We start from the raw sequence: 27,117 nt of genomic DNA, 5'->3' as shown, positions 1-27,117 counted from the left end.
TCCGTATATGTTGGGAGACAGTCTTTTTTACCTTGATGAGGCTGTTCAGAACCCAAGTGTCTCAAACCCAAGTGACAGAATATGCCAGTGAAAGCGATAGTCTACCAGAAACTTGTGAAGATTTTTTTTTGCCAATGTCAGTATGACCTGTCCAGCAAAGTGGGTGCTCCAATCACTGGAGATTATAGAAAACACATTTTAACCATGTCTTCTCCATTGTGAGACATTAACCCTGAAGCCAGGAAAGGCTTTTTCTTATCAAATAAAAGTGAGTTTGTCAGGGAGCTGGGAAAAGCCAAGTGGCTGTCTTGGATTTCCCATAGCCCCAGCTGTTTGGTTTATAGCCATTGTTTATCCATTTTAAACTCCCTGATGAGGGGTTAATTTTTGTAAAAGCAGAGTGAGTTTTTTCTATGTGTGCCATAGTCTGTTATCAAAAGCCTTATTCCAAGAAAACTTTGTTCTTTTAACAGGGAGAGAAAACCAAATTCCACTTTGGTACCAGCTTACAGTCACTGTGAAACAATAGTTATTCACTTAGTCAAAGTAATAGTAAAGGAGTTCAAAACTCAGGTTAATGTCTTAAGAAACATGTACCATGCACAGAACTCTCTTCCACTTGTCACAAACCTTTTTTTATGCCTTCTGCACTTATCACATCCTTTGCCAATTTTAGAGATGAGTCACCTGTAGGTTTAGACTTACTTTCTTTTTCCTTAATAGAATGTAATTCCATTCCTTATACCTTTTTATTAAAAACACACATCTTACTTTCCTTTAGCAACCATGAACTGTACTTTATATTGTCATTTTGTAGATTGGTAAATATAAATTACCCAAAGTTATGTCATTTGTAAAAGTATCTTTACAATGTCTGTGTTAATTAGATCAATAAACAGATATCAATACCAGGTATCAATTCAATAGTGAATATTTCCCAGTTTACATAACACTGAAACTCATTTTGTTTAGTTTTCTTGATTTTAGAACTGTTTGCTTTCTAAGCTCTTCTCTTTGGGCCAATTAAATACAGCTCACTGATCAATTAGCCCTTAGCAATTTTGTCCAAAGATGGAGACATACTAAGACACAAATAAATCTGGATAGAGACCTCACAATTTTCTGCTTGAAATTTAAAATGTCTCTTTGCGCCACCTCCCACCCCCTTTTTTTTCCCCATTGGCTTGAAGTTCTACCAATTTGGTCATGGCAGGAGTCCCAGAGAGAGTGGGCTGTGTATCTCAAGGACATGATAAGAGTTAACTTCAGGTTTTTTCCCAGGTATGTTTCTGTTTCTCAGGCAGGGTTGGAGCTCCAAAAAAAGTATTTTAATAAGCCAGTTTTTTCCTAATTGCATGTGCAAAAAGAACCAGCTTTTCAATTTCAAAAAGATTTCATTTTAATCAGTTTTCTCCAGAGGCCAAAGAATATCATGGCCATTCAATGTCAAAAATGCCATCCCTCCTTTTTGTAGTCATAATTTCATATCTAAAATTTTTAAAACAGAGAGTGTTCAATTTGGCTCTGATGACAGGGGTAGACTGACTGATGAGATGTTGTACCAGCAGGGATTGTCTCTCTGGGCTGGTGAGGTCTTCTCTTATAGCAAAGAAAGCCTGTATATAAGGGGCTTTTTAGGCTCTGGGGATCAAACTTATCCCAGTTTTTCTAAGATACAATTCAAAGGGGTGGTTCTGGAACTGTTAGCTGCAATCTGTATGAGAGAAAAAAGCGGTGCTCAGTGCCATGGCTTTTTTCTACCAGAGGCTTCCCTCCCTGCTCTAGATGGGTGTGGAGACAGGTCTTCCACCTAAGCTCCCTTCCCTGGCCGAAGTTAACCTACCTCTTACTGAAACTGATGTCCAGTTTCTCACCATTAAAACCTTGCCTTGATTTCCCCTTTTCCTCTGGTGCCACCCAGGGTGGAACAGAGTAGCCTTCTGGAATGTCTCCCAAGCTAAGACCACTAGGGGAAGCATCCGTCTTTATGTGCCTATGCCTATGTGCCTTTGAACATATTCCTGACCACAGGAGAAGCTGAAAGTCAAAAAGGTAGTTACAAAGGGAAGAAGAGAAAACCCAAGATGTCCCTTCTGAGAGGGTTGCCACATGAGTCTATGTGATAACAGAGGAGGTGATAGATGGCCAGCCTGTGAGGAAAAAGTAATCTTTCGTGCTCATGAAGTGTCAAGGCCAATCTTTCTATTCTTGTCCAGCAGACTGTACAAAAAAAATACCTAAGGAGCTGAAACAAGAGCCACTGGAGGGCCTTCTGTGGTCCTCTAAGAGCTACTGCTACCAAGGGAACAAGCCTGCTGCATTTCCAATCTGCCCAAATCTGGGGTTCCCTGATCTGTGTCCTCAGGAATCTCATGCCCACCAGTAATGTCTCCATCCACACAGTCCGGAGGCATAGCCATGACAAGAATTTGCCTCTGGGTCTCTGGGGTCAGGATGATGATTTCAGGTCTGAGAGATGTCCCTGGAACTAGAGCTCCAGCTAGATCGCTAATGTGTTCCTGCCTTCAGTGTCCTATAAAACTTGAAATGAGGGTCTTGCTAGAAAAACACAATAACAGCATGGATTGCAAGTCCCCTGAAAGTCTATAATTTGGCACATTAGGTCAGTAACTTTAATTCCCCAAGCAGTTATGAAATGGTCAGAGAAACCAGGAAAAGCTGATGGGTAAAAGAAGTTCCGTCTGTATGCTTCTGAGTTAGTAGAGACTTTGCAGTAAAAGAGCAAAAGAGTCCCAGCTCTGAGTAGCCTTACCTTGTCTTGAAGATCCTGGATGAGTCCCCAAGATGATAGCTTATGGTGAATAGTGAAAATGCCACTGGATTTATGATCTCTGAAGAAGATATAATTCTGAGACCAAAGACAGGTCTCAGTCACTGAGAGCTTTGTGTGCAAAATTTTGTTTAGAGTGGCAGGACCGAGAAAGCTTCTGACATAGACATCGAAAGTGGGCAGGAGAGTACCTGCCTCACTAGTTTAAGCGGGCCCTTATATGCTTTTCAATTAGCTGCTGAGAATAGATAAAAAGAATACCTCAAGACTGTAAGAGTTCCACCAGACCCTTTCCCAAGGTATACATCCTGAGATAACTTTAGCACAAGATTAGCCAAGGAGAACGGGTCCAGGCAATGTTTCGGGGCTAGATATACAGTTGCTGTGTAATCATGGGTACAAGTCTCAAGAAACAGGTTGCCAGGCAAGGGTTGTTACAATTATAATCATTAGCATGGAGACTAAAAGAAGCATTTCCCTGAGTAAGACATTGTTCTGTGTGATCATTAGTGTGCTGTGTGACCTTAGCTAAAGAAAGGCCAGTTCTTGGGTAAGATACATTGCTTCACACAGCTGGGAAAGCATGAGTGAGAATGTTCACCTCCTCCTTAAAGGGCCTTGGACTGCCTGCTTAAACTTTAACGCTTTCATGTAGAACTAGCACATTAAATTAAAAACAAAAATACTCAACTACAAATGGACACTTGCCATTGGCACATGTCATTTACCTCTACAAGGATTAAATTGTGTGCTGCTGCTAACCTTCAACGGCCCCTGAAGGGAGTTCAGGGTGGAGAGCAGAAATGAGGCACTCTGTGCTCTGGAAAAAGCGGCAGGACATGTCTTCAGATAACTATTTTCCAGAGCCAATTAGCCCAATTCTTGCATCTCCTTGTACCTAGAAAAGCACTAAATTTCTTCACGATGATGTCTGCTCCTCATGACTAGCAGTAACCCTTATGAGACTTTCTGTAAAAATATGTTCTTGATTTTGCATGTACCATTCACCAAATTCACCCTTCACCCATTGACCAAAATCACCTATATACACTTGCCTTCCCCCTACTTCTTTGGAGCATTTTGTCAGAGTGATTAACATCTGAAATGCTGTGTCCCTTGATATCTTGCAACTCTCATGCTGTTCATTTTTTTTTTTTATACCAGAAATACACATGTACACATACACAGGATATGGTAATGAAAATATTTCAATCCAGTGTAGATAGTTGCAGGAGTCAGGGGTGTAAAATTTCCAAACAAAGACCACAAATCCTGCCCCTTTTTACTTTCCGTGGGTAAGAATTAAAGTATTAAGTAACTTGATTTACTGCAGCAGCTAAGATTGTAGACTCTGGAAGTACATTGTCTAATTTCAAATCCTGGCTCTATTATGCAAGAACTGTACAATTTTAAGCAATGTACTTCCTCTCTCTCTATGCCTCCGTTTTTCTCATCTGAAGTTCGGAATAAAAGATAATTGTGTGGATTCAGATGTAAAGAGCTTGGAAGAGGGGCTGGCTAGAGGAAAGCCTCAATAATATTAACTGTGATTTAAAATTAATTGTAAGTAGTAAAACCCTAAGATATCCAGAAAAAAAATGTACCCATTTATTTATAACAGAGACGTTAGGGAAACATCATCAAATAATAAAAAACATAAATACATAAAAACACTTTCTGGTTTTTAATACTTCTCTCTTAAATTGCTGTCCAGCTATCTGGCTGGCTATTTATGATACAGATCAGTGTTTCAAGGTTCACTGCTCTTTGACCTAGAAAACCTCTTGGTCTGAGGAAGGGGTACCTTTTCTTTGGGACTATTCAGGTCATACTAGGCCCAGTATAACCAAAACTATGAGTCTGCTTCTCTTCCATCTACCCAACCTCTTAGGTAGGGTCCTTCCAAGGCGCAGCTGATGCAGCATGAGAGTCAGAGCAGGGACTATAAATATGACATCTCTGGAGGCCTGCCCGTTCAGTAACCTCAGCTTACAGGCATCTCCTCTATCTTAAACTCCAAAATTTTATTTTTCCCAAGCAGAAGGCCTGGTCCTCTAAGATTGTTTATTTGATTCGTATCTACCTAACCTCCTCAATCACTTTATCATTTGGTCATTCACTTCTTCACTCATCATTCAACATTCATTTATTCAATCATTTACTGAATGTTTCCCATGTACTAAGTCCTATATCAGCTGCTGGGTGGACAGTGACCTTCCCCACCCCAGGAATCTGCTTTCTTTGTACTCACCATGGAGCAGAACATAGGGCTGATGAGTTCAGTCTCTGATGAGGCCCGGGCAAAGATTCCAAACACCCAGTGAACTGAAAAGGGCTCTCCATAGTGCAGGAAAAGAAAACAATCTAATAAATGAGAACTCTCTTCCCTACCCAGAACTTTTAGACCCAGATTTCCACCTACAGCCTTCTCTGGTAAGCTGGAATTTATGTCACATGAACCCTCAGGCTTTTCTTGGCCCATATGAAAGGCAGATAAAAGCAACATTTCTCTCCCTGAGTTTTTTCTCAGACCTATCTGACTTTCAAGGGTTGAAATTAGAGATTACAATGTATAACTCTGGCAGTCAAAAGCAGCCTGGAGCCTTCTTAGTTACAGAAAATGAAGAAGCAAGACTTTCCTCTGCCTTTCACCCAGTCCCACCATAAACAACAGTTCATTCGATGTGGACAAGAAACACCCCCACCCCCCCACTGATGGGGAGTGGAGAGGGAGTAGAAAGGAGTCTTGAAGCCTTGTGCTCCACTGGAGATTGAAGCCTGAAACAACGGGAGAAAGTTGCCCCCAAAACTCATTTTATCTCTAAGTCACGTTATAGTAGCTAACAGGTAAAGGCAGGTTGATCCAAGTATCCTAGGTTCCAGGCAGAGTTTTTGTTTCTCCCTAAAAAGACTCCCAATACTGAGTCTCTGACATTTAAACACATATACACACCATGGCCACTTTCTACTATAGTGATATTCTCTTTCAAAGACCCTTTCCTTTCCTTGACTGAATTATGCATGTGTGCTTGCTAAGTCACTCAGCTGTGTCCAACTCTTTGAGACACTACGGATTGTAGCCTGCCAGGTGCCTCTGTCCATAGGATTCTTCAGGCAAGAATACTGGAGTGGTTTGCCATGCCCTACTCTAGGATATACTCCTGATGTGGGGATGGAACCTGCATCTCTTATGTCTCCTGCATTGGCAGGAGGGTTCTTTACCACTAGCACCACCTGGTAAGCCCTGACAGGAATATAGCATTATCTTTTTTTTAACACATCTATGATAAAACTCTAACAGACTGTGTTTTGTGTGTATGCTCAGACACATGCACAAAAGCTTGACCATGTGAAAGTGTACTAAAGTGTGAATATGCATTTTGTGTTAGTGCATTACTCCATGATGTATTTACCCATGTGAACCCACAGGCACATTTATGGGCTAGAAGCCACGGTTCATCCACTTGATAAGTGAATTGTAACACTTCTGCCCCAGAAGCATGTGGGTATTGGGAAGCATCCCTGAATGCAAATGGGTCTGAGAGGCCGAAGGCACCTCCTGTGTGCACACCCTCCCTCAGCTCCTTTGTACATAATGACTTTTTTACTGGAATACTCTTCCCTCCTCCCTCAAAATTTACCTACTTAACTCTTACCACTTTTTTAGATTTTTAGCTTAGAGTTCATACTCACAAGCCTTGCCGGTCTTCATAGAGTAGATCAAGCCTCTGTTTTGCTATTTCACAGATCCCCATCTTTTATAACACTTATCATAGCTTGTGATTATATATAATGAGTATTGTTTGAACAGTTCCAGCTACCATCATAAATTCATGAAGGCAGTATCATGCCTCTTTTACTCACATTTAATTCCCAATCCCTAGCAGAATGCCTAGCATAGGTTAGGTAATCAATTTCTGAGTGCAATAGTATTAGAAAGACAAAACCCAGGACAAGCTAGATCCATGGCAGTGGAATCAACTACAAATCTGGCTACCAAGGACAGTAGCTTTGTAAACTCAATGAGATCAGGGAATCTTAGAACTCAGCCTGATTCCTACTCTATCGCTGTCTCAGGGATCAGGATCAAATCCAAAAATTGAGAGCCAACTGTGGGATAGAGTTCAGAGACATTAAAAATAAGAAGCTGTGCCCACTTTTCAGTCTGGTTGGTGGTAGAGAGCCCCAAAGAACATAGAGTTTGTGGTGGCAGCTCCAACAGGACACCAAATCTGGGGAACCTTTGGAAGGACACATGGAAGGCTGCAGTTCTCAGCTCACCCTCCTGTGTTCCCTGTGACTCTTTTGCTTTTAACCTCATACCTTTCAATTTCCCCTCCAAGCCCTCCCATCCATGCAGAGATAGCTCTTATCATCACCTTTCCTCCTATACAGTCCCTCTTTTCCCATAGCCCACAAAGAATCAGACTCAGGCAGCAGACAGCATTGGAGATTGGATGTAATTACATCTCACATTAGGCATTAGCAGAACTCAGACCGTGACCCCAGGATGGTACAGTGACAGCGGTGGTTGGGTCACTTATAGCACCCCCACCCTGTTCTGGCTCTCATTCTTCCTCATTGACTCTGGAACAACATTGTCTCTGCAGTAAAGAGTATCATAGTAAATTTGCTTCATAGTGCAGCTGCATTCAAGAATGACTGGGGGTGGGGGGAGTTAGGGAAGGGAGCTATGGGGGGAAAGGCACAGAGGGTAAGATACGGTCTGAACAACTACGGCTCCTACAACTGCCTCAGCTTCTCCACAGCAGCATCCACATCGCCTCCTGTGGCAATGAGGGCCTGGAGATTGGCTTCAGCGTTCAGGAAGCCCATGGCCCGCAGTTGCTCTAGCTGCACCCGGAAGTGAGTCTCGGGCGTTGGCTGCTGGGGATTGGTGCCAGTCAAGGCTTGCAACATCTGGAGGAAGGGGGTGGAATGGAGGCCCAGCTCCATAGAGCCCTGCGTTGAGGGAACCTCAGGAGCTGGGGGAGGCGAAGGATCCCCAGGCACAAGGGGGCTCTCTCGAGGCTCTGTATCTCCTGCCATACTTCCCAGCCCTGTTAGACAAGGCATGAACCAGAGGAAGAGGCGAGGGGCTTCAGTAGCCAGGATCTGCAGACCCTGCTCAATCTGCAGCAGGGCATGCACGGCACGTGGGTTTACCATGGCTGCCTGAAGGTGCAGCAGCAGTGGCAGTTGCCAGCGCGTCTCATCCTGCAGCTGTGGGGCCAGATTCATGCTGGTGGGCCTCTGAGATCTTGGATAAGCTGGTGGTGGCAGCCAGACATGCTCAGGGATTCCAGCAGTAGCTGCTGTGGGCAAAGGTGGGGAAGGGATGAGTGGGGTCCTATTGGCAGCAGGCCCCAACCCGGAGACAAGATCAGGCATGTGGGTGCTATGGCCAGTGGAGCCGTTCCCTGCACCATCTTGACCTCCATCTTTTCTAGCACTGCTCTCCGTGGGATACCTCAGGAAGGCTGGGCAAGAGGGCTTTCCCTTAATTGCAACTGACTCCTTGCGGAGAGCCTGGCCTGACTCAGGTTCCTGGGATGAGGGTGAAGCTGGAGGAACTTGGCTTCCTGGTGGTGGAGGTGGTTCTTGGCTTGGACTGAGGGTAGATGCCATCCCCTGCAGATAGGTTCCCAGGGACTGGGGGATCTCAAGCAATTGTTGGAGGTAGTCATAGAGGCCTATATTCCCCAGAATATTGGGACCCCTATTTCTAAGTTCAGATATATCCTGGTCCCCAGGCCTCCGGCCCCTCCTGCCAGCTGAGCCTGCATATGTGGAAGTCCAGGGGTTGGGGAGAGGGTCACAATTCTCTGTCCTTGAGGGTTGGCTGCTGCTGCTGGTAGCATTAGCAGTAGTAGTGGTGGCAAAGGGATTGCCCCCAAACTGCTCCTGGACTGCATTAAGCATGGGGTCCATAATATCTGTATACATGGCTCGGAGCACATTGTAACCACCCGGGATGCTCTCCAGGTTGCTGAGTGCCCGGTCCTGGCTGCGCATCATCTCTTGCATCATGGCAGGGTTACGTAGAAACTCCAGTGTCTGCCGCATGATTTCAGGATTGTTGAGAATGTGCCCAATCTCAGGGTTGTGCTGGATCAGTTGCTGCATACGGGGATTGTCAAGAACCAACTGGCGCACCAGGCCCGTGTTAGACAGCAGACCCTGGATGAAGGGGTCGTCAATGATCTGAGCCACAAATTCAGGCACGGATACGTGCTGCCACACCAGGGAGCTTGGCTGGTCAGGGAAACCACCCAAGGTCAGGCCTAGCCCATTGAGGCCTGTGAGGACACCCAAGCTGAAGGTAGGTGGCCCATCTGCTGGGTAAATGGAGCTTGGCTGAGGGAGGGACCCAGGGCTCGGGGCTGGGGTAGGGACTGAAGCAGCTGGGCACTCGTTGACCATGGTGCGACGCTGCATCTTGATGACTAGGTGGACAGTGAGGCCATCCCGGACCCCACACTGTGCCAGCGAGTCAGGGTCCTTGAGGATTTTGCCGGCAAAGATTAGGATCAGCTGATCAGGGTGGGCCTTAAAGCGCTGGGATATCTCTTCCTTCAGCTGCTGGATGGTGCAAGTGTCTGTAACTGAGAAATCCTCCTTGTCCTTAGGCGTCTTCACTGTCACCTTGATGAGGTGGGGATCCTGGACCAGCGCTGGGCTGCCCTGCGGCAGGGCCTCTCCACTTTTGGCCATAGTGGGCAGCAGCAGGCCCAGGTCTGTGGGGACACAGCTGGGGGGAGGGGGAGGGGAGAGAGAAATCATCCTTCTGGTCAATGGTGAAAGGAAAGGTGAGCAGGGGGAGGATCTGCAGGCTCAGGGTGGGGGAACCAGAGAGTCCACACAGAAGGGGCTCTGAGGGCATGGGATAGGATGCCTTGGGAGGATTCAGGGTTGGGGAAATGTTGAGGATCATGGGAGGGAAATCTGAGGCCCTAGGAAAGAGGTTAAGAGTTGATGAATGAAGGGCAAGGGCAGCCTGAAGGACCTGGTTTAGGGAATACATACCGATCAGCTGTGGCCCCGTCCTTCCTCTTAAATAGGACTCCAAACTGCCCTCATCTTGCTGAACAGCCACCCCTGAAGCCTTCTACACCAGAACCCACTCTACCGGGTCACCTCTGTGACCTCAGCACTGACATCATGGCCTCATACAATGGATTCTTGAGACTTCTCCAAGGTACTTGGGATTCCTGGGGGCTTCATCTCCCCCCACCCTTCAACTCTTCTGCTTCCTTAATCTCAATTGCCATCTTTATAGTGAGAGTTCTGGGCTGACCCTTCCCTTACAAGCCAAGTGTTCTGCTTTCACACAACCTGGTAGGTGGTATGTGGATACTCAGACAGGGGTTGGACAATTAAGAAAGGCTTCTTGAGCCCTTATGTCCCCACGAAGACCCCAATTCAGCTACTTGCTAGTTGAGCCTCTTCTTGGCATTGTTATATTCCTATGTCCTCTCTGATTCATGGTTAGCCATGATACATCAATCAACATATTGACTTTCTGATAAGTAGGATGTAGAGTATAAAAGAGAGGTTCAGGATGAAATAAACTTTTATTTTTTGTTGGCATAAGGAAAATATCATCTGAGACTGAGAATAGATATTAAAGGGCTGTTGAAGGTTTTAGAAGAGCATAAAAGGTATGAAAGAATCATCTCAAAGAATAAGGCTAGAGCATTGGTTCTCCAAGTGTGGTCCTTAGATCAGTATCATCAGCATCACCTGGAAATTGTCAGCTATGCAGAATTTGGGGCCTTCCTGTAGATCCACAGAATTGGAAACCCTTGGAATGAGGCTCAGAAATCTGGGGGTTTTAACATACCCTCCAGGTGGTTTCTGATGCAGATTCTAGAAAAAAGCATTAAAATAAGAAAATGTATTAGGCATACAAATGGACCAACTAAAGCCTTGGTAATAAATTTAAAGAAGACTAGTCAGCACCGTTATATGATTTTCTGTGCCTACACAGAGATTAGGCAGGGTTGGATATAACTGTTATAACCTTTGTGAGTTTGCCAGGTGGGTGTTATATCAGAATAATTATTATAGACTGAGTAGTGTTGAAGCTAGAAAACTATGTTTGGGAACCTAAAGTAGGTACATGGAGGACATGTACCCTGATTCTAAGTCCACAGAGAATGAAAGAAAGAGTCATCACTGCTGGAGAAGCAGTCTTCTTAGTGAACATCCAGATATTAGTCACAGCAAAAAGGTGAGGGAACATTGAGAGAAGGTTGTAGGTATGAGTTTCACTGTTGCTACGTTGCATCCTAAATGGTAGGGTGGGAAAAACTGACAAGTGGAAACTGAGTCAGATGAGGGAATTTCAGAGCATATTGAGAGAATCAGGACGATAATCTGGAGAATTTGGGCTCCTTATGTAAACTGAGGATAAAAGATTTAATTGGATTAATAGAGAGATCTTAATGGGGAGGTGAAAAATCTGTTTCTAGCTATAGTTTTCTTTCTTGAGGGAACTTCTCTGTGGCTCAGATGGTAAAGAATCTGCCTGTAATGCAAGAGACCCGGGTTTTATCTCTGGGAGAAGGAAATGGCAATCCGTTCCAGTATTCTCAGTTAGATTAGAACTTGCCCTGCGTTTCTCCAACTCTGAATCTTTGTCACTTAGTTGTGTCTGACTCTTTGTGACCCTTTGGACTATAGTCCACCAGGTTCCTCTGTCCAGGGGATTTTTCAAGCAAGGATACTGGAGTGGGTTGCCATTTCCTTCTCCAGGGGATCTTCCCTACCCATGGATTGAACCTGCATCTCCTGTGTCTCTTGCATTGCAGGCAGATTCTTTACCAACTGAGTCAGGTTTCCCTGATGGCCCAGATAGTTAAAGAATCCTCCTGCAAAAAAAAATAAAATAAAATAAAGGCTCTTGGGATGTTTGTTTCTTTCATACTTTAATGTTTGTTTATAACAAAGGGCTTATTATAATGCATAATTTCATAATAATTATCCATTGATTCATACAGCTCCTTGCTAAATTCAGTTCCAGGTGTATACCTTATCTTTTTTCATCCAAGGTTCAGATTTGCCTTTGAGATAATTTATCGTTGGTTTAAAGACGAGAGAAAAAGAAAATGAGAGACATTGCACCTTTGTGAATCCTTTTGGTACAATAAACATTGCAATTAAATAAAAAAAAAAAAACAAGAATCCTCCTGCAATGATGGAAACCCTGGGTCAGGAAGATCCCCTGGAGAAGGGAACGGCTACCCACTCCAGTATTCTTTCCTGGAGAATTCTATGAACAGAGGAGCCTGGCTGGCCACAGTCCATGGATCACAAAGAATCAGACATGACTGTCTATCACTTCACTTCATTTCTTTGACCTGTTTCTTTTTGATAGGTCATGGTGGTGGAGTGGGATCTTTGTCAGCAGATTTCCTGAAGCACTGGGAGCTTAATGGAGCTTCCGTTAGTCTTGCTGATGGTTACATCGGGGCTGAAAGATGGGTGACCTGTGAGGACAACACAAATCTGAATATCTCTCACTTCATCCTCTGCTCCTGCCCCAGACACCACTGTCTCTCACATGCTAGAACTAGTGTTCCTGCTTCCAGCTTACTCTTCTCCAACAGTATTCCCCTCTCAGCAGCCAGACTGACATATTGAACTACTCTATCCCTTTGCTAAAATCTAGCAATAATTTTCTTGTGTATTCATAGTAAAATCCAAAGTGATCACCAGATCTACAAAGCTTTTCATGATTTCTAATAATTCTCTTTCCCCCTTCATTTTTAAGTTCACTCCTCTCCAGCTACACCATCCCACGTTCTTCAAACACAACAAGAGTACTGTTATCTCACAGCTTTTCCTCTTATGCAGGCTTCTCTGCCTGGAACATTGCCTGGAATTGTATGTTTTGCTCTCCCAAGTCCTTGTGATTTCTACTCAACTGTCTCCTTTCAGAGAGGCCTTCCTTGATGATCCCCCACTTAGAACAGCTTATCCACTGCATTTTTCTTTATAGCACTTATCAACACCTCATGTAGCTATACATTCAGCTGAATTTCCTAGAGTAGGAAATGGCAATCCACTCCAGTATTCTTACCTTAAGAATTCCATGGACAGAGGAGCCTGGCAAATTGTAGTCCATGAGGTTGCAAAGAGTTGGATACCACTGAACACACATACATGTAGTTCCCTCTTTTCATATGTTATGACTGTCTTCCCTACATGTGGGTCTGTTTTGGGTCTCTAAGTATTGGTGTGCAGCTGTCTATACACATGATTATGTGTACTGTGTGGTGACTTTATATGCCTATATATATGAATCTTTGGCTGTTAGCCATGTGTACATATGTGTTTGAGATTATATGTGCATGTTCTTGAATATGGCACATGAGCATGGCATGATGTCTGTACATGTAATTCTATGGGTGCAAATATGCTTTTCTATTTTAATATATGCATGTGATTGTGTGTGTGTGTGTGCTCATGCATGTATGGTACATGAAGTAGTGTTATTACACACTGACAATTGCCTTTTCTGGGGGGAAAAAAATGGCCAAACTTCAGATGGGGTCAAGTTGATGTAGCCATTTTATTGACAGATCTCTCAGCTATGGCCAATGGTCTATTATTCAGTAAAGAAAGCACTGTTTGGTTTTCCCCATTCTAGGACTTCTCCTGAAGCACCAGAAGCACCAGAAAAGATGAAGGCAGATGAGGTAGTCAAACGGGTTGGCAGGCAGGTAGCCAAGCAAATACGTAGACCCAGTGGTTAGGATCCCTGGGATCTCCTGAGCTTCTGGATGGCAGCACTGGTGTCTCCCTCGGTGGCAATGAGGGCCTGAAGATTGGCATGATGGTTTGCAAATCCCAGGGCCTGGAGATATTCCATTTGCTTGCTGAAACGAGTCTCAGGGGTTTGTAGAAGGTGGGAAGGGTCTCCAGCTAGGGACTGTAGCCTCTGTAGGACTGTTCCCGATTTTGGACAGGACTCAGGTCCTTTAGGCTCAGCCATATTGGGCACATCCCAGGCCCAGGGCACTGTGTCAGGGTAGCTGCAGCTGGGTGCAGGAAGCCAGCCCAGGCCCCATAAGTAGGAGGCAACCCAGGGTAGAAGAATAGGAGCCTCAGTGGCCAACAGCTGCAGACTCTGCTCAATCTGCAGTATTGCTTGTGATGCTTTAGGGTTGGCTAGAGCTATAAGCATATCAGAAAACTGAGTCTGCTGCAGAAATGCAGGCAGTTGCTGCCTCCACTGTTCACTCAGCTGGGGCACACTCATGAACATTATCATCTGGGCTGCCAGGGAAGGGTTGTTCAAAAGCAGTTGCATCATGCTTCCTGTGATCTGGGAGCTGGTCTGCTCATTTGACTGCTGGAGATCATCTAATTTCTGGTTAGAGCTATCTATAGAAATGGTGGCATCTTTGTCTTCTGCCTGGGGCAGCTGGTTGAGCTCTCTGCTAGGTAAGTCTGGTATCCCAATTGGCTGCTCCACTGCACAAGTATGACTCTGACCATTAGTGGAGTTAGAAGTACTGGCCCTGGAAGTATGATTTGCCATGTTGGGGGTAGAATTGGCTGAAGTGATTGAAGATACACCTCGAGAACTAGCATGGATGACTCGGGCTGTAGGGGGCTGTGGGAGATGTTCCTGCCATTCCTGGGATGGTGGTGGAGACGGGATTGAAAACTGGACTTGCTCTGGCACTTGTCCTCCCAGGAGACCTGTGAAAATGTTGCCCCCAAATGGATCTTGTGCGCTGTTGAGCATCTGATGATTGAAATCAGCAGAACTCTGACCTGAGGCATTATCCCATCCTGGGACACTCTCCAAGCCTACATATGACTGTGGGTTCGGTGGGCTCTCAAGATTCTGTGCAGGTTGCTGGATCTGCATTATCTCTTGAATCACTGCCAGGTTCCTGGCCAGCTCCAGAGTCTGCCACAGGATCTCAGAATTGTCAAGGATGTGTGAGACCTCTGGGTTCTGCTGCATCAATTGCTGCATGTCTAGGTGTTCTGAGATGAACTGTCTCATGAAGTCTGTGTTGGACAGCAGTTGCTGGATGCTAGGATTCTCCAGTATCTGTGATATGTGCTCTAGACTATCCACTTTCAAGTCCTGGGTATGCACCTTGGGTGCATCCTCTGAGAGAGCTGACTCCACTGGGGTGTAACCCACACCAGCAGATTGGTATTCCCCACTGCTGTTTCCTTTGGTGTTTTTGTCCTGGTGGCAGGGTTTATTGGTTGACAGGTCCCGGGAGAAATGGGCTAGGGATCTGGAGCCGTTTTTAGACTTGATGACCACGTGGATGGTGTGACCGTTCAGGATGCCCCTCTGGCTCAGCACATCATGGTCTTTGAGAAGATGGCCCATGCAGACAAGCACTAGTTGGTCCATTTGGCATTTAAAGTGAGCCGATAGCTTCTCCTTGAACTGCCTCACTGAGGTATCACTGGCTATCACAAAGTCTTCCTGCTTGCCTGGTGTCTGCACTATCACCCGAGTGACACCTGGAGAGATCTTCTTCTCTGCAGGCAGCCCTGAATGATGCCCACACTGGGCCATCCTGGGTGTTCGAGCGATGACATGCGGCATGGATCTTAGAGGGTGGGCAGATGGGGTGGAAGCAGGGGCAGAGGGGTGAGGGCAGGCAAATTCTTCCTCTGGCCTCCGTTTCAGGTGTCGAGTTCTCAGGCCACAGGCTGGTTTCCTTGTTGCCCCAAAGGGGATGGGTGACCAGACTGGGGCCAGGTGTTTCGTGATGTTGTACCCCCACCCCAGTTCTCCAGATATGGCCCAGCTGAGGCCCATAGTGGCTACTAATTCATACTTGATATAAGGTAGGCTAAGTGGCAATCACTCATGCCAGGGCCCCCCTCCCCCAGCCCCACCCACCAAAAGCACAGCTCTTGAGAAAAGAGATATTGTGATGTCAACCCAAGCCTCACAGTCTCTGGCTGAACTAGTTGGGAAAGGAAACCTATCTGGGGAGTCTGGGTCTTCATAATAAAAGAAAATAAGATGCTTTTACAGGAAATAGAGGGCAAAGTTCTCAGAATACAACTATTAAAAGTACAGACTGCTTAGTCATGGTCGCTCAGTCATGTCTGACTCTTTGCAACCCCATGGACTGTGTAGTCTACCAGGTTTCTCCATCCATGGGATTTTCCAGGCAAGATACTGGAGTGGGTTGCCATTTCCTTCTCCAGGAGATCTTCCCAACCCAGGGAGTAAAACCGGGTCTCCCACATTGTAGGTAGACGCTTTACCATCTGAGGCTCTCATTAAGGGGGAAATTTGTCTGTAAATCAAGAGGTGAGCATAGAGTTGACTTAGCAGTGAAATTCCTAACAGGGCAGGATTAGGCATCTAAAAGCCAACATCTTTTATTTTTTATTTGGCTAGCAGATGAATTTTCTGTTAAAGGACATATTAAAACATTTTTATGTTTATTGATATTTGGGTATGGATGGAAATATTGTATATGAAGAGTGGGAATGCATGTCTAATTTGGATACAATATTTGTAAATGTATGTATATGTGAAAGTGTAAGCATGAGACTGTGTGTGAAGTATTCTGGTATCCTCTGTTGATTGAGAAGACTTCAGGGTCTAAAATCTTGAACATTCCATGTACCTGCATGGACAGGAGGTACATCATATCATCATCAGATAATATACATCAGATAAGTACAAGCAGACAGTCTTGGCCTGAGCAAAGAAACTAATGACAGTCAGCCAGCAGACTTTCTGCTATCATATCAAATGATTCCTGATAAAGGAGGTCTGGACCTTTAGCCCAATCCATGTCAAGAGTTCTTCATGTCTCAGCCTTCCATTGCTTAATTCCTAGAGCAGGATTCAGGTCTAAGGCCCTCGCTCAACTGCATTCAAAGTGAAATTGATCAGGGCAGTGAAACATTAATTTTCACACAAAGATACTGCTTTTTTTCTCCCCAGGTACACCATAGGAGGTTGGGGGTAAGATAAGAAACTTCCACATCTCACTTTAATGATCAACTCCCTTGTATCTTCAGCACTGGAACCAGAGGATCTCAGCCTCAGACATAAAGAATTCTAAACCTAGCTCAACAGACTCCTACAACTGAAAGAGTTGGAATCACAGTTTTCAAAACTATGAAAATTTATTTTAAAAGCTATGAATCCAGCTCCTACACTAGGTTTCTGGTAAAGAGGGGTAACATTGCCCAACTAATATTTCATTTCCCAATGAAACTTCAATCAGATCGCCCCAGATCACTATTAAAGAGAACTTTAATGTGCTGATTGAGATATTTATTGTCAAGAACTAACTAGATATAATCAATATATCCCAATCATTAGAGCTGATGACCATTTTGAGGAATGGTCCACCTGGAGGGTGAGGAGAAGGCCACACTTCTACAGATCCTCTGCCCTGAGGTCTCAGGGACTGGAGGGTTTTGTCAGTTTGACAGCTTTGGGAGGGGCCCAAGCCCCAAAGGGCCTTTGGGTTGGTGGTCTTGGTAACCTATGCTGCAGTTCCAGGAAGCCGAGGTCATAAATAATCAGGAAACCATCATTGTAGACATAGAACCTGTGACCAGAAGGTTAGTAATTAATGCCTTAAGGTGTTTCCAGCATTTTATCCAGCATGATGCTGAGACGGCACTCCCGCTCCGTGGTGGTACCAAAAGCATAAAAAATCTCCTCCTGGCCGGTGCTCAGTGGGCGTAAGGCATTTCGCACCCTGCAGGCCACGAAGGTCCCTGACGTGGCTGGCTTGTACTGGCTGGCATGCCAGGTTTTCTCTACCTGTAGAGTGCTGGCATTGAAATGACTCACACCAGGTAACCTGCGGCCACCTCGGTGGCATAGGGCACCCACAGCTCCTTATCATCACTAGCAAAATATAAATCCTTCCAGGGCACACCCGCGTAGGAGAAGCGGCTGTTGTAGGTGGCACCGGACAGCAGACACGGTAGCTCCAGGATGTTAGAAGAAAGGCCCACCTTGGCCATGTCGGCTGTGCCATAGGAGTTAAAGTACGTGAAGTTCTTGTACAAAGTATTGCCGGTGCCATCGCCGGAGCCCATCTTCCTCTCCTCATAGTTCTGCAGCAGCATCAGATCTTCGTAGGATTTGTATAGCCAATAGTAGTCAAAGCACCTAGGCCAAGCCTCACACCAAGATCATCAGGGTTAAAAAAGGTTTTTAAAAAAAGAGAGAGAGATAGAGAAGCTGGGGACTTACCTGGTGGTCGAGTGGTTAAGAATCTGCCTTTTAATGCAGGGAACATGGGTTTGATCCCTGGTCAGGGAACTATGATTCCACCTACCCCAAGGCAGCTAAGCCTGTGCACCACAACTTCTGAGCACAAGCGCCACAATGAAAGATCCCAAATAAGACTCAATGCAACTAAATAAATAAATAAAATACTAAAAATAAAAAGACCAAGTGAGTGTCCTAACAGTCGGGGCTTTAGGAGTCAACCAGAATTGACTTATAATCTCTCTTCTTTTACTTACAATATATTATGACAACATATATCTGTAAAAAAAAAAAAAAAAGAAATGTAATAATATTAAAATCAACTGCAATGATGCCCAGTGGGCACTATACATGCATTATCTCATTTAATTATAGTAAAAGCACTGTAAGGAAAGTTTAAAGAGCCCTGGGTATAGAAAAGTTTGTTCTTGAGATAAGACCAGGCTGGGGATACAACTGCTTTGGACTATGATGGGATTAGAAATTCCACACAGTGGGTTTATGAAGGAAGCTTGGGGCAGTCTGCACCATCCATAACCCATGAAAGGAGCTTTAGGAGGTGACCTGTCAGGTCTTGGCCAAGACTATCCAGGGGCATACTTAAAATAGAAAGAGGAAGCTGAACTGGGGCTACAAAGAAACCTGTTAGGGTATAGTAGGACTCCTTTGGAATAAACCTGATTGCAGAAGAGAAATTATCCTGGACTCACCTGGCATCTGCACCCAGAGTGGCCACCCAGTAGAAGGAAGAGTTTGGGCTGGGTGTTGAGTCTCGGCCCCAGGCACTTGTCTTGTACAAGAAATCGCTCCAATTAAGCTGTACCACAAGGGGTTTGACAGACTTCTCTCATAGTTCAGTTGGTAAAGAATATGCCTGCAATGCAGGAGACCCGGGTTCAATTCCTGGGTCAGGAAGATCCCCTGGAGCAGGAAATGGCAGCCCACTCCAGTATTCTTGCCTGGAGAATCCCATGGGCAGAGGAACCTGGCAGGTTAAGGTCCATGGGGTCACAAGAGTCAGACACGACCTAGTGACTAAACCACTACCACAAGGGGTTTGCTGACTTTCTGGAGGCCTCTGTGGGCACAGGAACCTAGAGAAGAGTTCAGGTAAGGTATGAACTAGGAGTGAAGTATATAGCACACTGGAATCAGACTATGAAAGTATCAAAACTACGTGTGCATTTGAGTGAGTGTCCATATACTTGAATGCATTTACATGTGTATAAGAGAAAAGATTTGCAAGAATAAAGTTAAGTGTGTATGTCTGATTGCTGTACTGTGCTTAGTCACTCAGTTGTGTCCAACTCTTAATTATGGGTGTGTTTATATGTCTGTGTATGGGTATGCTTACGTTCAAGAGTGCATCTGTCTCAGTCTGCATCCTTTTGAGACATACCAAACAAGGAAATGAAAGCTTTATTATCCGTCAGGATCTTTACTGCCCACCTTTCAGCCCCCTCAGTACACCATAGTGAACCTGGCATCCCCAACTCTGCTCTTGGGGTCAGGAGACCTTGGGAAATTCAGTCTGAGGCCTCGCTAGGGTGCAGGGGTGAACCAAGGTGTCTGGAGGTCTTTTCTTGTTCCTTCTCACTCTCACACTCCCTTAGCTGGCTCTCAAGGACATCCATGTCTTGGTGGACAGCATGAACGGTTCACTGGTCAGAGTCAGCCGGAAGCCTGAGTGTGAAGTTGACATTAGCTACCTGTAGAAATGCAAAGCCAAGGATGTGGGTCACAGAGTGTTAACTCAGAAATGAACTCAGTTTCCCTTCTTTCTCAGCTCAGGGTTTTCTTCCCCAGAAAGAAGAGATTTTGGAAATTGGCAGATTCTTGAGATTAGATAAAATGGAAGGCTGTAGAGGCAACAAACATTTATTCATCCATCCACATACTTGGCTCTCCAGATGAGAGAGGAGATCCCTAGTCCCACCCACTTCTCCCCTGACTTTAAGCTGGATCACCAACTCCTGAGCTCCCTCCAGCTCCAGGCACAGCAGAATGAAAGCTGGAGTCTCACAGCAAGCAGCAAGGGCAACAGGATTCCTGGGTTCTAGGATGTGGTTCATCTCCAAGACCTGGTTACTCTGATCTTCAGTGGCAAATGCATGCTCACTGACCTGGACATGGGGGGATGAACACTGTGGCTCATCCTCCTGGTGCCACACAGTCTACAAAATACCCTTATATCTGCCACCTAATTTGCTTCCAATAAGAGCCCTTGAGGTGAGCCCAAGGTGCTATCCCCATCTCATAGCTGAGGACACTCATGTTCTTTTCACTGAAAAAAAAGAAAAAAAAAAAAAGCTCTTGCTCCTGCACCACCCACATTGTCTCTTCTTTTATCTGGTTATAGCCCCACTCTCAGGAATGCACTGACTTGTAGCTTGCAATCTGATCCTATTCCAGCAGCCTTTCCCAGAAGGTCCACAAGTAACCATTACAGAAAGCGACTGCCAATATCACACTGCTGATGCAATATTTTTATTCACCCATCCTCACAGCATCAATTCCAAGCTCACTGGCCTGGCTCACAAGTCTCTTGACATATTGCCCCTATTTTAACTTTTCAGCTCAAACTTTCTTGTCTCCCATGTCTCCTGCATTACAGGCAGATTCTTTACCTTCTGAGCCATCAGGAAAGCCCCTGCTTTGTACCGGTCCTTCCATTTCCAAGTCTCTTCTTGTTCTATAAGCTCTTTCCATTTCCCAGTGGATTCTAGCCATTAATTTATTCATTAACATAGAAAGTACTTTTTGCATAAGCCTTTCTATAAAATATGACCAGTGAGGATCCCAAAACAGTACTCAGGATCCATCCTCAGCTCTTCCTCTATCATCCAGGCTCATACCCATGCTGGATGCAGAAGATCCATGCAGGAGAGGCTGTGCTTGTATAACTTACAGTTTGGCAGCCCCAGCTCAAAGCTCCAGCACTCACCTTGGACAGCTCCTGCTCATACATGCCTATAGATTCTGGGCTGTACTTTGTAGCTGCTCCAGCTGCTGCAGATGAATGAGGTAGTTCGGCAGCTAAACCACACCATGGCATAAGCCATCCTCATCCACACAGACTGGTATACTACTCAGCCATTGTAAAACATGGCCACTAGTGCATTAAACATAAAAAAGTGGGAGAGAAGGCTGACCCTGCTCTGAAGTGCCTGAGACCTTTCTCTGCATAGGAAGTTGCTCTTGACTATCTAGGCATCCTTCTGTCATGGGTTTGAGAGGTCCTTACCTTGATTTCTTGGAATTAAAGTGCAGTTCCCTTCCAGATTTTATTGGTAGGGCAACCCACACCCTACTTCATGTACTGGCTGGATCTTCACATAATGGAAGCAGACTTTTTCCTGATGCTCTGTAGTTGAGTGGAAAACTGGTCTAAAGAAAAGTTTTAGGGGACCAGTATGAGAGAGTCAATTCCTAGACAGGTTGATAAGAAATCTGGGGTCCCCAAGGCGGAGAAAGGGGTCTGGGGCTCTCAGGGAGGAGATAGGGGTCTGGAGTTCTCAAGGAGGAGAAAGGGATAGGTAAGTCCAGAGCTGGTGATTGCACAACAAAACAACTCACCTTGCTCAAGGATATGTTTTCCCTTAAACTCTGTACCAATGATTATATGACAACAATGTATCCTGCTCGAGGACATTTTTCTTCTTCTTAAGAACCTTCTGAATAATCCTGTCATCTTAAAGTGTATGTTGTGTGAGGGGGTCTGGTAAGGTCTTTCTATTGTTAGTTCTAATCCCATTATCTTAAAATGTATATTGTGGGAGTGGGTCTGGTAAAACCTTTGCAAACTTAAGACAGTCTTTTGATTTACTGTAAAAACCAATTTTAAAAAGTATATAGCTCCCTTACTAAGACTAGCAAGGGGGGCACTCTCTGGCCCCCTTTTTATGTCTATGTCAGAAGCTTTCTCTGTCTCTTTTCATACTTTAATAAAACTCTGCTACACAAAAGCTCTTGAGTGACCAAGTCTGGTCCCTGGTCCTGAAGCTAAATCTAAATCTTCTTCTTCAAAGATCATGAATCCAACACCATTCACTGAAAGTTATCAAGTGTAAGGGCTCCAGCAACCCCATTATAGAGTTTTAGTACACTTCCACAACTTCACTTTGTCTTGAAGATGGCAGGAGTTCTATATTGTCAAAGCAGGAAAGTGAATATTAACAGCACCATGGGGCCCCAGAGTCTGTGCAACACTTAGCATTCACAAGAAGGTGACAAGGTATGACTTGTAATTGACGTTATATAGCTGAATGAACTGAGGTGCTGAGAATCTAAAGAGCAGCTTTACTAAACCACATGATTAGTAGGTGACCAGCCTACAGGTGCCCCCAGGTCTAGGCCCTGTACTTTTACTCCTGAGGAGCAGAGCTCCAACCTCTGTTAAGGGAGGTGTGTGATGTAGCAGACATGGTGAGTGTGGGAGGCAGCTCTCTTGCCTCAGCAGAAAAGGGAGAGAGGAGAAGTTTCTAGTGATGAGAGATGCGTATCTAGAGGTCTTCTCTCCCTTGCCTATGATCTTACTTACATTGTCACTAAGAGTCCAAACCCACTGACTCCAGAGCCAGTTCAACTGGGTTCCACATCTGGCTCCATGACACTGTGTGAATCACTTAGTTTCTCTATGCTCCAGTCCTTGTGTGTAAATGAGGATGATTACTTTTATTTTCAGAATTATAAATGTATGTAAGACTATGTTTGTTGAACTGCCATATGACCCAGCAGTTTCTCTACTGAACATATACCCTGAGAAAACCATAACGCCAAAAGACACATTTACTCCAATGTTCACTGCAGCACTGTTTGCAATAGCCAGGACATGGGAACAACCTAAATGTCGATTGATAGATGAATGGATAAAGAAGGTGTGGTACATATATACAATCAATACTACTTAGCCATAAAAAGGAACAATGTTGTGCCATTTGCAGAGACATGGATGAACCTAGAGACTGTCATACAGAATGAAGTAAGTCAGAAAAAGGAAAACAAATATCATATATCGACACATACATATATGGAATTTAGAAGAATGGTACAGATGAACCTATTTCCAGGGCAGGAATAGAGACATAGACATGTGGAGACAATGGGGGAAGGGGAGGGTGGGACAAATTAAGAGATTGGGATCGAGAAAATACACTACCTTCTGTAAAATAAATAGCTAGTGGGAACCTGCTACATAGCCCAAAGAGCTCAGCTCTGTGCTCTGTGATGATCTAGAAGGGTGGGGTGGGGAGGGGGGCCATCTCAGATGGAGAGTATACATGTATGCATATAGCTGATTCACTTTGTTGGACAGCAGAAGCTAACAGCAATGTAAAGCAGGTATACTCCAATTTTAAAAAAGTCTCTGAAGTCATTTATGTTAGTTATTATAATTCCCTATGTTCATCTCTCCAGTCTCACTTTGAAGCTAGATGGACCAGCACTGAATGGAAGACTCCTTCCCAAATTGTTGGTTAGGCCTGTGGTGCCAGCTGGAGCTTCCTTACAGAATCTTTAAAAATTAACATGTGTGGCCACTGCTCTCTGAATAGTCACACCCAAAGCTTCTATGGTCCTGGTAGTTAATCTGGCTATGTCTTCAGCTTATAACCCTAGCCCAGGAGCTTGGCTTTTTCAGATAATGAAGCAGAGGTTACATAGCCTACAATAGCCCAGGGAGCCTCCTTTATGTCCAGCATCCTGAGCTCAGGGAAGGGGTGGCAGACCTCTGCAAGACAGGGCCTCAGAAAATGGCAGGGGTACACAGCAGAATCCTTCTCTCCGTCCCCTCCCTCTTGTTTCCCTCTCTCACCCTGTGCCCACCCAAACCAAGGGACAGTCAGAGGAGGCAGGGTATCTCATACCCCTTCCACCTGTCCCTAGTTCTCTCTGCCTTCACTTTCTCCCACAAAGCTTCTTGAAAAGGTTCAGAGCAATGAAGAAAGCGATCCCAAAACACAGCCCTGTCTCTACTTGCTCATGACGTTCTCCCCTCCACCTATACCTGAGGCTGTCCTGGGGACACCTGGGGCAGCTACAGCATCATGGTCAGGAGGGCTGGGATAGGCTGCATCTTGCACTAGGTGTAGGAGTGGAGTAAGACCTTCGAACTTCCCCAGACTCTATCTCTGGTCCGAGGAAACAGTAAACCCCTCCAGAAGGAGGGGTCCAGGTTTGGGCATCTGAAGGCACTGAGAGTAAGTGAGGGTGTGGGGAGGATCTGGGGGTAGGGTGTGGAAGAATAGGGCTGTGACAGCCAGACAGGTGCCTCCGTAGATAGGTTTTCTCACTAAAAACATGGTCTTTCTCATCCATTCCAAGCTGAGATCTGCCCAGTCCTGCTGGGCCCTCCTGCCCAAACAGATTAAGGCAAACCTGAGACATCCTGTGGGGGCCTTGAGATGGGTTCTTTTCAGAGGAGATTATGGTCTTCCTATTGACTTCATTTACTTAGCCATGCACTCTTGGATGAGGGCCAAGCTGCATGTCTGGGAAGACTGTTTTAGCTTATGGAGAAACCACTTCCCCTTTTAAGGAAAGGATCTAAGAGCTTAGGCGAATGTATAACTCCAGAAAGATATGCCCAGGATTCTGCTGGGAAATCTTCAATGAGGGATCATACCCTCAATCTCACTTACAGATTATCATCCTCTGGTTCTCTGATCAAGGCCAGGGATCCATCTTCCATCAACTCCCCTGGCTGGGCCTTGCTATAACCATGGGGTCCAGAGGGACCATAGAGGTTAGGAAGATAAAAGAGAAATGAGTTGAAAGCTCTAAGTTACACGGAGTGGGAAACCTATCCAGAATCAGTGTCTAAGTTAATAGAGCTTTGGGGAGGAAGGAAAAGTGGAAGAAGAAATCACATGTGAAATAGGACAACTTGTGCCACTGGGTCATCTCCCTATATTTAGTCAATTAAAGCTGATGTGTGGTACTAGATAGAAAAGCAGAAGAAGCCTCTGAGTAAAGTGAAGAAACACCTTAGGGAGACAGCCACAATATTGTCCGTTCCCTTCTGCCCCCAGAGACAATGTCTCTCAAGATTTAGATATGAATCACCCAGGTCAGAAACTGTGTCAGTTTTGAGTTGAGGTCTATTTTATTCCTGTTGTGACATTTCCCCAGCTTCCCCCAACTTCATCCCTTCAGCCAACACAGAGTTCCTGCTCAGCGTCACACCTTGTACACAGGCCCCATTCAGAGCCACCTTTCACTCATCTGGTTCTGGATGGACAGAGTGATAGAAAAAGACAAGACCTGATGACCAGCCTGAGTCCTGGGCCTCCCTGTCTGCCACAATCCAGGCCCAATGTGCGCCATGCATCTATGGAGACCACACAGGGTTAGAAAGAGGAGGAACAGTCTTGGCGCGGAAGCCTCAGGCCGGGAGAGGTCCGTTCAATTGCCCTCAGTACCATCCGCTCTCCCTTTATGGGAAGAGGGCTGGGGTGGGCATAGCGCCCCGTAGTGGCCGATGATGGAGACGCCTTGCTTAGAGCTCGGCCCTGATGGGCTCTGCAGGCCAGTTTGACCAACTGAGGGAAAATGCTGCAGAAAACAGGGTGCTCATTTGTTCCTGGGGGAGGCCCTCTCAGGGCCCACATCCCTCACCGGTCCTGCCCAGCAGAGCCGAAACAAGCTCCTGAGCCTCTGCGCGATCTGCTGGGTCCGCACTCCGTAGACCACGGGATTGAGGGCAGGGGGCACCACCACGTAGAGGTTAGCCAGGAGGATATGGACGTGGCTGGGCACCGTGTGGCGGCCGAAGCGGTGAGCCAGGAAGGAGAAGAGGGCGGGTGTGTAGAAGAGGGTGATGACACTGGCGTGGGCCCCGCAGGTGCCCAGGGCCTTGCGCCGGGCGCCATGGGAGGGCAGGTGACAGACCGCGCGGAGGATGAGGGCGTAGGAAGCACCTACGAGCCCTAGGTCCAGGACTGGAGTGAGCAGCGTGGTGGCCAGTCCGTACCAGACGTTGGGGCGCGTGTCGCCACAGGCCAGCCGAGCCACGCCCATGTGCTCACAGTAGGTGTGGGGCAGGGCCCGCTGCCCGCAGTAAGGCAGTCTCCAGAGCAGGGCCACCGGGGGTGCCATGACACAGGCCCCACGGGTCACAGCAGCTACCGCCACGATGCCCACCACGCGCTGAGTCAGCAGCGCCGCATAGCGCAGAGGCTGGCATATGGCCACGTAGCGGTCCACGGCCATGGCCAGCAGCACGGAGGACTCAGCAATGAAGGCCACGTGGGCAACAAAGAGCTGGGCTAGGCAGGCCTGGAAGGAGATCTCGCCTGACAGGCCCCACAGCACAGCCAGAGCTTTGGGCACTGTGGATGTAGCCAGAACCAAGTCAGCTGCTGCCAGAAGCCCCAGTAGCTGGTACATGGGTCTCCGAAGTGCCTGGTCAGCTGCCACCAGCCCCAGAAGAAGGGCGTTCCCCACCAGAGCTGCCATGTACAGCAGGCACACAGGCACAGAAAGCCAGGCATGCAAGGCCTCCATTCCGGGCACCCCCAGCAGGACAAAGGTCCCAGGCCCCGAGCTGAGCCGGGTCTGGTTGAGAGCAGGCAGTGTGGGATCCAGCCCCATCTCCTGGTTCCACTTCGCTCTGTCACTGCAGGAAACAAAAGAGATCTTTCCGAGGTAATCACCAGGTCTACAGAGATTTTAGACAGGTGGAGGTGAGGATGGGGACTGAGGATGCTACAGCATTTGCTGAGAGCTATCTTTGTGTCAGGCACTGTTCTAGGGCTTTGGCATACACTGACCTACAAATTCCCTAATTGTGAGTTTTTCAATGTTCCCCTCTGTGTGACGGATCAAGGAATTGGTTTCCGAGAAGCTAAAAAACTTATTCCAAGTCATACATCTGGTACATAAAAGAACTGGAATTTGAATCAAAACGCATCTGACTAAAGATGATGCTCTTCCAACAGTCTTCTCTGGATCAAATGTCTCCTCATCAGCCCAGGCTCAGGGAGATGTTGGAATATGCTTTTCCTGATCACCTGTCCCAGAAAAAAGTCATTTCTGTTATCTAACCCTAAGTAAGCAAGTAAGTAAGTAAAGTCGCTCAGTCGTG

General features: G+C 46.0%; 3 protein-coding genes across 3 annotated transcripts; all 3 read right to left on the bottom strand.

Moving 5' to 3' along the window:
• Positions 1–7,695: 7,695 nt before the first annotated feature.
• On the bottom strand, positions 7,696–9,505 carry UBQLN3 (ubiquilin 3). Its single transcript, XM_061138551.1, is given in 2 exon segments — positions 7,696–7,722; positions 7,724–9,505. Coding segments are annotated over 2 exon segments (1,809 nt in total).
• A 4,042-nt stretch (positions 9,506–13,547) lies between these two features.
• Positions 13,548–15,380, bottom strand: UBQLNL (ubiquilin like). The gene has a single exon (XM_061139322.1). It carries the CDS (start codon positions 15,378–15,380, stop codon positions 13,548–13,550), a length of 1,833 nt encoding a protein of 610 aa, XP_060995305.1.
• Positions 15,381–25,604: 10,224 nt separating this feature from the next.
• On the bottom strand, positions 25,605–26,624 carry LOC133054286 (olfactory receptor 52D1-like). Its single transcript, XM_061139193.1, has one exon. It carries the CDS (start codon positions 26,622–26,624, stop codon positions 25,605–25,607), a length of 1,020 nt encoding a protein of 339 aa, XP_060995176.1.
• Between the last annotated feature and the right edge of the window lie 493 nt (positions 26,625–27,117).

Source organism: Dama dama, chromosome 1, assembly GCF_033118175.1.
Source record: "Dama dama isolate Ldn47 chromosome 1, ASM3311817v1, whole genome shotgun sequence".
Lineage (NCBI taxonomy): Eukaryota > Metazoa > Chordata > Mammalia > Artiodactyla > Cervidae > Dama > Dama dama.
This window is presented reverse-complemented; position numbering and strand designations above follow the sequence as displayed.